Below are 10,514 nucleotides of genomic sequence, written 5' to 3'. Positions count from 1 at the left end.
ATTAAATTCAACAAATAAAAATTGAGTTAGAATTACTTAATAATATCCTCAATAATAACTCATTCAAAAAGGTAAACTGCAATTTGGGAAAAAAAATTAATTAAAATATTGGAAATTCTGGACAAAAAACTAGCACCATATAAATACTACTCAATTATATTTATTTATTATTTATTATTATTTATAATAATTTAAAAATATTGAATGTTTAATATTATATTATTAAGTATTACTAATTTCGTCTGATTTCAGAAAAGAGCAGAAAGCATCTTATTTTTGATGGTGTATTTGTAAACTTCAAAAAATACTTTTACAGTCTTTAGAGATGGCAGAAAAACGAATATAGAATACAATCAAAATAAATGTAAAATTGATTTTTAGTTTTTCATGAATCAGAATTACCCATCTTCAGTAACAGTAATGTGAGTGTTGACACTTAAATATACAGCCATAATACCAGTGAGGTCAATTGTTTCAATTTTAGGTTGAGGAAGTGACAGAATTGTGTTATCAGGTCAAGGACCTTTGACCTCAGTTCTAACAGTCTGCTGACCTCACTGAGACCTCTCATTGCTGGCATATGTTCACCACCTGCAACACTATACTGTTTGCTGATACAGCAAACAGACACAGGAAAATTTAGTTTTTTTTTAGATTAGGCTATTAACTACTGCAAAGTCAGCCACAAAACAACCAACGCAAGATCCATGCTGTCAATATGATAGCATATCAGCAGAAGGTCTAACAAAAATTAATTAGGCTACTCGCTTATCAGTCTCGTCCAGAGCATTGCATATAGTATTGATATGTACTAAAAACAGCTTCTAACTAAAACCTCAGCATAACAATGCTTCATAAATCACTTCCTTGCTCTTTATTCCTAAAACACTTTTCTCTCTGACCCAGAAAAGTATTTTAAGAACAATCCCTCAAGGTCCTAAAAACTGTCTGCTCTTGGCTCTTTTCAGATGGCATATTTCCTGATCCACCATTTGATTAAAACCCAACGGCTGGATTAGTTCTTTTATAACCAAGCATTTTTTAAAGAGTATGCATTTGCTGTCATTACAACTACATCAGTTATTAAAAAACCCATATCAGCTGACTTACTAATCAATATAGACCTAACAAATCGTTAATGCCATTTAACACTCCTTCATCAACAAAGATCAGGCCTATAGTCAACTGAATGAAAGCACAAGGAACATTTATATAATGCAACTAGATTTATCGACAATAAATGTATTAAAATGTAATAAAATTAAAAATTATCTTGATGATGTGGATTCTTGTGCTGTCCATTTTTAATGCAACTTGACACATTATATTTTAACATGCGTTTTGGTTATACTGTTGCTCTGTGTCTTGTTAGTAAGACAGATTTATTCCATTAACCAGATATAGTGATATAGTGAATAGTGAGATAATTTCACAGGAAGTCATTCTCCTGGTGACCCTATACTTTATTGATCAGGAGCACAGTGACCCACATGACCTTTTGCTACTGAATGGACTTTGCAAATATTGACTCATTGTTTGAAAATCTGCATTAAATTGAAGAAAGATGTTTGGCCTGTACACTTGACAGACTGCACTAGCAGTGAATTTTGTATAGCGAAGGGCAAAAGGAGACTAGAATGGCCTCCAGCTTCTCTCATGCTGGGATGTGAGTTCTTCTCTGACAAACTGCAAACCTAAAAGACATGCTGTGCTCACACAAAACACTTTAACCACTTTAATGTCTCGGATAACCTCTTTTTCCCGCATTCCATCTTCTTGAATTCGCCAGGGTGACTTTGGAGATCGCAATCTTAAAATGCCATAACACTTTTTTGTGGAAGCAAACACAATTTTTTAAAATATAGTGGCAGAACATTATTCTTTTAAATCCCCTCACATGTCTTCGCCATAGATCTGCAAGATTCATGCACTATCTAAGAGGTCAGCAGTCTGTAGGTTAGACAGTGCCTTAAGAAACACTTTGAAGGTGTCTAGCTACTACTAAAAATAGAAAGTATGGATCCATTTTTTTCTACTCTTTAGTGTTAAGGGCAGATTGTTGGTCCTTATATTGACATTACATTGGCATAGCAGTGTTTCAAAGTGAACTAACTGGTTCGATAGCTATCAAAAACTGAGAAATAAATCATTAGGCTTCACTCTCGAGTTTGACCACAGAGAGCTGAACCATTGCATTGGTCAGTTTCTCTGTATTAGTACATTTGTGTAGGCTATCTGCTGTGTGAACGCAACGGTTCCACGCGGGCCATTTAAGCGGGGTTTGAGTCAAATGCCCTTTTTGGTTTACTGACAGTATGTTGCGTTTTACATCAACCCCAGTTTCTTCGTTTGGCGCTAGAGACTACAGGTGCATTCGTGAAATTTCGGTTTTCATCAGGTGTTTCCTCACGTTTTATGAGCGCTACACAGCTTGCACTGTGTCACTGCTGACGTCGACTTGACACTCGGTGGAACCCCCTCTCATTTGCCTCGCGCTTTTTGTTCTCGCGCTTGCTTCATTCGCGAGGCTTATTTTCATCCGAGCACCTCGAGCTTCACGCTGGGGCCGTTTCTCTATATCAATGTGCATTAATGTGGGAGGCAACGTGGAAGAGATAAGGTAAGATAACCTTCTAGATAACAAAGACCACAAACGTGATGGTCTGCGGCTGCGTTTCAATCTGACATTGGACTTGTTACTGCCACGCGCTTTGTAAACTCGACCACTGTTGTCTATGTTTACCTGGATTTGCGTCTGTGATGGTAATACATGCCGATAGAAGGTACCGGAACAATCACTTTCCTGTCAGAAAATGTACTTGTTGTTTATTTACTGTTGGTTTCTTGCAGAGGTCTTATCTCATCACCTGGCACCTTTGTTTTGGATTCGCCAAGGATTTCGTAAACGAGTGTGTGTACACGACTGAAGGATTTCGGGTTTTAGTCTAAATCGGGATCTATACATCCAAACTGGGATCTATGAGCGGGAAAGTGGCGAAGTCCAAAGAAGATAAGGATGCTTCAAAGGGTAAGAAGCGAGTCTTGAACGCCTCGACCGTACATCACAGGTTTAAAGCGACCGTGAGCTCATTCATCTCCCACTCGTTGCATTGTTCTCCCACTATTCTTGAAAAATAAAAGCAGTTATTTGAAATTGGACAAACGCCGAGGACAATTGTTTTTATTCATCATTATTACGGGATTATTACAGTAGTGCCAAAAATTTCATGTAATAGGAGCACATTGCATTCAGTCTGAGATGAATGATTTGGCTGTCGCTTTAACTTAGCTTGATGGCAATTAAACGAATGCAACTGCTTGATTATTGAATGAAATGCCTGTTTTATGTTTTTTTTTGTTTGCGCGTAACCAGCTAGATCATAAATATGTATTGCATTTGCAACGATGATGACGCTTAATCGTTTGTTTGGGTAGCTATTGCGCAAATGACCTATTGCGTAAAACTGAGCTACTGCATGTCTCCGGCCGGGATGTACAGTAAACTGGCCAACCATTGCCATGGAGACAAGGGGGATACGGGGTTGCCAAAGAAACATCCGTGCGATTAATTGATGTGCATGCTGTTCAGGTGTTCATTGCGGTTTATAACGACATGAATATGCTGTGGCTCGTTGTTCCGACTGAAGAAACCCAACAGGATAGTTCACAGTGTAGCATAAATTGACAAATAACCAAAATTGATATTAGGTAATCTTACTAATACATACTATAAGAAAAATGTAGTATTTGATTATATGATTAGTTTGACCTTTGCCTTATAGATCGTTAAGTGTGAGTTTATTGATTTAAGTGATGCATAGCTTTACTAATATAACATGGTAGTTGCTGAGAAACAAATCTGATCAATAACGTCTTTATGTTTTTAAATTTATTATGAACAAATAATGAAAACCATGGAGGCTCATAAATAAAAAATGAATTGTAAAAAGTCAGCAGATCATCTTCTAGTTGTATTTTTCTTTGTTTGTTTATAATAAATACACAACTAATAAGTTTTTTTTTAATAGCAGCAAGGGTCCTTTTGTTTCCATTCAACAGATTGTACGTGACTCATTCGCTCAGCGTGACTTTGATGTTGTTATTTGTTTTGAGTGTTTGTGAAACACATGCAGCGACTGCCCTTATATCATTAAAACTGTCAGGATTTCATTGACTTTATTATGATTGCAATTCTTCAAACATAGTTACCAATGATTTCACATGAAAAGAGAAAGTGTCTGTTTAGCTTAGCTCGGAATGTTAATAAATCGTAAACAAGGAAAAACTTTCATTAATGCAAGCTTTTACACTACACTCAAACAAATCAGTTCACAACATCTCTTCTCAGTAAAGTACGAGTCTTAAAAAGATTATTACTTAAAATAGAAACATCGTACTAAAATATCCACTTGGCCAAATACTTGAAATACAATCAAGTGTAGATTTGAGTCTGGCATGCAACACATTCCTCACACTCTCAAACAAAAGATGCAAAATTGAAAATTTAGCAAATTAATGTTACAGTTACAGAAACATTGTGACATTGTGTATTAAGACAGTGGTTTTCAAACTTTTTCAGCGTGTGGCCCCCTTTGTGTACGGTGCATTCCTTCGCGGCCCCCCAAAAAACATCTGTGACAAAAACTATTCTAAAACTCAACATTTTAATAAAAAAACATTAAATTATACAAAAAAGTAGTACTTTTGGTTAGTAGCCTTTTTTTTTTTTAGGTTTAATTACACAGAATTCATGATAAATTAATGTATTTCATAAAATGTCATAAAACTGGGGCCCCCCGGCACCATCTCGCGGCCCCCAGTTTGAAAACCACTGTATTAGGATATGTGTGTTCATAAATATTTCTCTGTAAATAGCCCATAGCAGTGTTACTTAGACTGATGCTGATGAATGCTCAAAAAGGGCAGTTGACTACAGCACAGTCTAATTAGCTAGAGGATGAATGCCACAGGCCTTGGACAAGTCTTTGGTACTTTCTTGCAGCCCAGATGCATTGCCAAACCAACAAGCATCCAAAGCATAATTTAGAGAAGCGCCATTAATCACAAAGCAGCCACTTTTTTGTGCCCCGCACTGACACCTGCTCTAATCTTCTTGGCACAGCGGCTCCCCCACTGCTGCAGCATCCAAATCCTCTCACGGTGCGACTGCAGGTGAAAAATAAACACGCTCCCTTGATCTGCTGGACCTTGAGTCAATTAAATAGCTCAGTATGGATTGTGTGTAATGGAATTTTCAGATTGGGTTTATGCTGTGCACTTGTTGTTTTGCCATTGCCAATGCCATCTACATTTCACCCACAGGGTGGGGGAGCCATATGATTTCACATTTGAAACACAACACTTTCCTTATGATACTTGTGTTTTTGTAAAGTTTGTTTGTAAAACTACTTATGTAATTCACTTATACAGGTTGCACATAGATCCGCCAGAATAATTTTTTGATCTTCAGAGATTGTAACATCTGGATAGCATGGGTGGTTGTATAGTCGATATGTAAGTGCTTTGTAAAAACTGTCTAGGGACGGTGTGATTTGGGACAGTGCTACATGTTTTAGTCTGTAGCACTGACAGAAATCACAGCATGCAGCCGTAGAGGAAAACGCCATCTGCATTAGAGATCTGTCACTCTGCATTGCTGCCTTGCGCTCTGAAATGTTTGGGAATGTTGCAGGTCTGTCTTTATAGCTCTTTCCTCCACCCCATCAATGACAGCCTGGCTGCTGAAAGCCATTTTGATGCGCTGACCAGTTCCCAATTTCCTCATAGGACCCCACGGTTTGTCACAACAGCAGCCTCTAAATACACACAAAAAATGCAAATCTTGCTTTTGTTTTTATCCGAGAGCAGTAATGAAATTTCAAGTGCTTCACTATGTTTTGGCAGTTTGCCTAAAGTGATTGTAATTGTAGACATGACTGTTTTTGTTGAGTTATAGTGGAATGAACATTGATTGTGGAAGCAATATTCAAGCAGTCAGATTTATATTACAGTCAAGCATAAAGAAGCACAAAGATGCTTGGTGATTTATATTAATTAAATTGTGTGACCTTAACATTTCAATATCTGAAATGATGTGTGTGGAGGATTAATCCAGAGAGGTCTTCTGAAGTGATATAAGCTACCTTCTTAGGTCCATGTCAGTTTACAAATTATAGCTCATATCAGAAGGTCACAACCACATTGTTCCCATAACTCCTATTTATTGTCACTCCCTCACTTTCTGTGCCTGTGTCTTATTTTTTCAACTCTTTCCATTGTTTTTTGACCATTTGTTGTCTGTCTTTATTGTTAATTTTCTGTGATTTCAAGTGATTACAATTAATTAGAATAATTGTTGTATTGGGTTTACAAAAAAGTTTAATTATAACAAAAAGCAATTGATTGGAAAGTAATGACCCCTGGAGAGATAGAGCAAGTTATCATAAGTGGGCCATTGTGCTGAAATTTTAACATTTTGTCTGCTGAAATTAGTGCCTATGATGGGTGTAATGGGATTTATGCAGCATTGCATTTATGCGGATTAAAACCCAATCAGTCTTACTGTTTTGTGCGTATGGCCCTACTTCACTATAAATTGAGAATATTCCGCCTCTCGATTATTAAAACCCTCGATTTATGGCAATGTTAAGAGTATTGTACAGTAAATTACCTTCTTACATCACTACAGTAAAGCGTTATTAACTTGTGAGTCTATAATCTCTCAAATCAGCATGTTTATAACCAGTCCTGATCACATTCATAACTAAATCAATTAGACCTGATCTAGTTATTTGTGTTGTGGGATTGTTTCATTACACTAATGGCTTGATTTAGGAAACATATTTTGTGTAGGTGTGGGATTATGTGTCAGGATTTTGGATTACAGGTCTGAATGGAATTGTTTGTGATTTGGAAATGCATTTCTGTGCATTTTGATTATAAAAGATATTTTGTATATTAAATATGGAACATGAATAGATAGAGGAATGACTGTGGACATACACTCAAAAAAATGGTGCTAAATAGCTCTTATAATCTCATAATCATAGAGGAACCATTTTTAGTGCTAAACATACAGTATGTAGAAACTGTGTAGCACATGTGTAGCACCATACTGTGCTATGTAGTACCATAAGTGGAGCTATAGTCGTGCTTTAGCACAGCTTATGGTTATACACAGGTGGTATATACACTCACCTAAAGGATTGTTAGGAACACCTGTTCAATTTCTCATTAATGCAATTATCTAATCAACCAATCACATGGCAGTTGCTTCAATGCATTTAGGGGTGTGGTCCTGGTCAAGATATCTCCTGAACTCCAAACTGAATGTTAGAATGAGAAAGAAAGGTGATTTAAGCAATTTTGAGCGTGGCACGGTTGTTGGTGCCAGACGGGCCGGTCTGAGTATTTCACAAGCTGCTCAGTTACTGGGATTTTTACGCACAACCATTTCTAGGCTTAACAAAAAATGGTGTGAAAAGGGAAAAACATCAAGTATGCGGCAGTCCTGTGGGCGAAAATGCCTTGTTGATGCTAGAGGTCAGAGGAGAATGGGCCGACTGATTCAAGCTTATAGAAGAGCAATTTTGACTGAAATAACCACTCGTTACAATCGAGGTGTGCAGCAAAGCATTTGTGAAGCCACAACAGGCACAACCTTGAGGTGGATGGGCCGGTACCACTCATCTCCACTACAAATAGGAAAAAGAGGCTACAATTTGCACAAGCTCACCAAAATTGGACAGTTGAAGACTGGAAAAATGTTGTCTAAAGAGTCTCGATTTCTGTTGAGACAGACATTCAGATGGTAGATTCAGAATTTGGCGTAAACAGAATGAGAACATGGATCCATCATGCCTTGTTACCACTGTGCAGGCTGGTGGTGGTGGTATAATGGTGTGGGGGATGTTTTCTTGGGACACTTTAGGCCCCTTAGTGCCAATTGGGCATCATTTAAATGCCACGGCCTACCTGAGCATTGTTTCTGACCATGTCCATCCCTTTATGACCACCATGTGCCCATCCTCTGATGGCTACTTCCAGCAGGATAATGCACAAAGATCGAATCATTTCAAATTGGTTTCTTGAACATGACAATGAGTTCACTGTACTAAAATGGTCCCCACAGTCACCAGATCTCAACCCAATAGAGCATCTTTGGGATGTGGTGGAACAGGAGCATCGTGCCCTGGATGTGCATCCCACAAATCTCCATCAACTGCAAGATGCTATCCTATCAATATGGGCCAACATTTCTAAAGAATGCTTTCAGCACCTTGTTGAATCAATGCCACATAGAATTAAGGCAGTTCTGAAGGCGAAAGGGGGTCAAACACAGTATTAGTATGGTGTTCCTAATAATCCTTTAGGTGAATGTAGGTGCTCTGTAGCGCTAAAAATGGTTCCCCTATGATTACGAGCCTTATGATTACCTTTTTTAAGAGTGTATTGTACTGTATATATAATATGATCCATACTGCGTTTTACAGAGGGAACAATAAAATGCTGTTATTTATAGAAACCTCACATATGCTTATAATCTGATCTGATATCTCATTAAAATTGAGTTTGTTAGTGTGTTTTTCTTTTAATTTACACCGATTAGTTATGTCATGTGTGAGACCCTCAAGCAATCCGAGATACATATGTCCATCATCTTTCAGCTGACGCATTTTTAGTTATTTTAGTAAATGTCCTTGCTTTTCCAGGCTTATAATAGAAGAAAACTGGGAACAGGGAACAACTTCTGACTATAAAGCCCAAAAAAGTGCATCCATCCTTCACAGAAGTAATTCACATGGCTCCAAGGGGTAAATAAAGGTCTTTTGCTGGTAATTGATGCGATTTTGTAAAAATGTATAAACTGTAATAACCAGCTTCCAGTAACGATGCCATCTTGGATTCACGCAAGTCTTTTCTACCATTATAAAGCTTGGAAGAGCAAGGACATTTACCAAAAGAACTCAGTGTGCTCATTTGAAAGATGATGGATATGTATCTCAGATTGCTTGAGGGTGAGTAAATAATGGGGTTATTTTGATGTTTGGCTGAAGTATCCCTTTAAGTATGAACATACTGTACAAAAGCGTTTATGGCAGTTGCAGGCGCCTTTTTTGAATGATATTCTATGGGCAGGGCGCGTTTGCGCGCTGTTTATGCGCACCGAGCGCCTTGCGTTTTTTTGCCGCCTGCCGCGCACGCGTTTTTGAAGGAGCGCTGAGAGCGGAGAAGCGCCCGACGTCATTCGAGTCTTTCCATTGTCCAATCGAATGAGGGGAGAGGCGGGCCTTTCGTTGTGGTGAGGGAAGTTTACAGTTGCTTTGAAGAACCGGACTCCACTCACTCACTCTCTCCTGCGTGTCTGCTAATATGACAGTTAACAGCAAAAGAGCACTCACGCTTCAATATTTGATTGACAAGACAGCTGACTCCGTGGTTGCTTAGCAATATGAAAAGCCGCGTCGCACTGCTCTTTTTTTTAAAAAGGCAGTGTGTCGCGCCTTGCGTTTGCAAGCGTTTAAAGCGCTTTTGGTGTGACTGGCCCCTTAATGTTGCATATGCTGTCATACCCATTCTGTATCTTTTACTTGGGTTTCTTAGCCCTATAAACACCCTTTCAGGTCTACACAAAAACGATGTCACTGTATGGTTGAATGAAAACGCTTTCGTTGTGAGACTCTCCGCAAGTCGAAACCTCCCTGGGAATGTGGTAATGGTTGTAGGTAGAAAAACCACACACGTACCTTGAAATCCAACAGCATGCAATCGGTTATAACCAGGTCATGCACAGCTGCAAAAACATTTATAATGCATCTCAAGGGAAATGGGTCAAAAAGACTACTGGCTGCTGTAAAAAACCTCCTCGTACTGAGTATGGACCTTACTGTTACTATAAGCAGTATGGTTCTAGAAACAGTAAGTGGATAATTACTGTAATGCTTGCTGTTTGTTACACAGTGTCCAGTGATCCATGTCAGCCGCACTGATGTTCTGCCTCAGTGGTCGCGGTACATGTGACATTTTGAACCAGAGTATAGCAGGAGCAGCAGTCCAGAAACCATCACAGCACCCTGTTGATTTATATGCCCGTGTCAGTGAAGCCTTGAGTTAGTTGTTCAATCCCACAGGCTGCTGTGGAGATTGTGTTGTGTTTAATTACACTTCCCCCGAGCCTGAACGTTGCCCCACTTAATGGGATTTAATTTTCTGCAGCAAAGCCAACATAAGACAAGTTGTTTACGAATTGGCGGTCAAGTTTCACAAACTGTGATTGACAGTTGCTGTATTTGCTAACTTTGTGTCCCTTCTTGCCTTTTGTAAGAAATCAAGTAATTATAATTTTTGTATAGGCTAATATGCAGATAAGAAAAACAACCAGGCTTGCCTAATCCACCGGCCACTTTTTAAACCTGTTTATCTCAGCCAGAGAATGCATTTTGGGCTACTCCATTAGTAGTGCCAGTAGTGTCATTTACAAATCTGCTACACCCAAATGAAACTAACTAAATCCA

General features: G+C 38.5%; 1 protein-coding gene across 2 annotated transcripts in view; it reads left to right on the top strand.

Moving 5' to 3' along the window:
- The first annotated feature begins 2,630 nt into the window (after positions 1 to 2,630).
- fgf13a (fibroblast growth factor 13a) overlaps positions 2,631 to 10,514 on the top strand; it is a 141,618-nt gene continuing 133,734 nt past the window's right edge. The window contains exons 1-2 of one of the 2 annotated variants that reach the window (XM_055177681.2): positions 2,631 to 2,763; positions 2,851 to 3,028. In XM_055177681.2, coding sequence (XP_055033656.1) covers positions 2,980 to 3,028 — 49 coding nt within the window. In that variant the 5' untranslated portion in view covers positions 2,631 to 2,763; positions 2,851 to 2,979. Of the gene's footprint in view, positions 2,764 to 2,850; positions 3,029 to 10,514 lie in introns of those variants that run through there. The other variant, XM_055177685.2, reaches the window with a different exon arrangement.

Source organism: Misgurnus anguillicaudatus, chromosome 16 (assembly GCF_027580225.2).
Source record: "Misgurnus anguillicaudatus chromosome 16, ASM2758022v2, whole genome shotgun sequence".
NCBI lineage: Eukaryota > Metazoa > Chordata > Actinopteri > Cypriniformes > Cobitidae > Misgurnus > Misgurnus anguillicaudatus.
The sequence above is the reverse complement of the archived record's forward strand: the minus strand, read 5'-3'. Positions and strand labels throughout refer to the sequence as shown.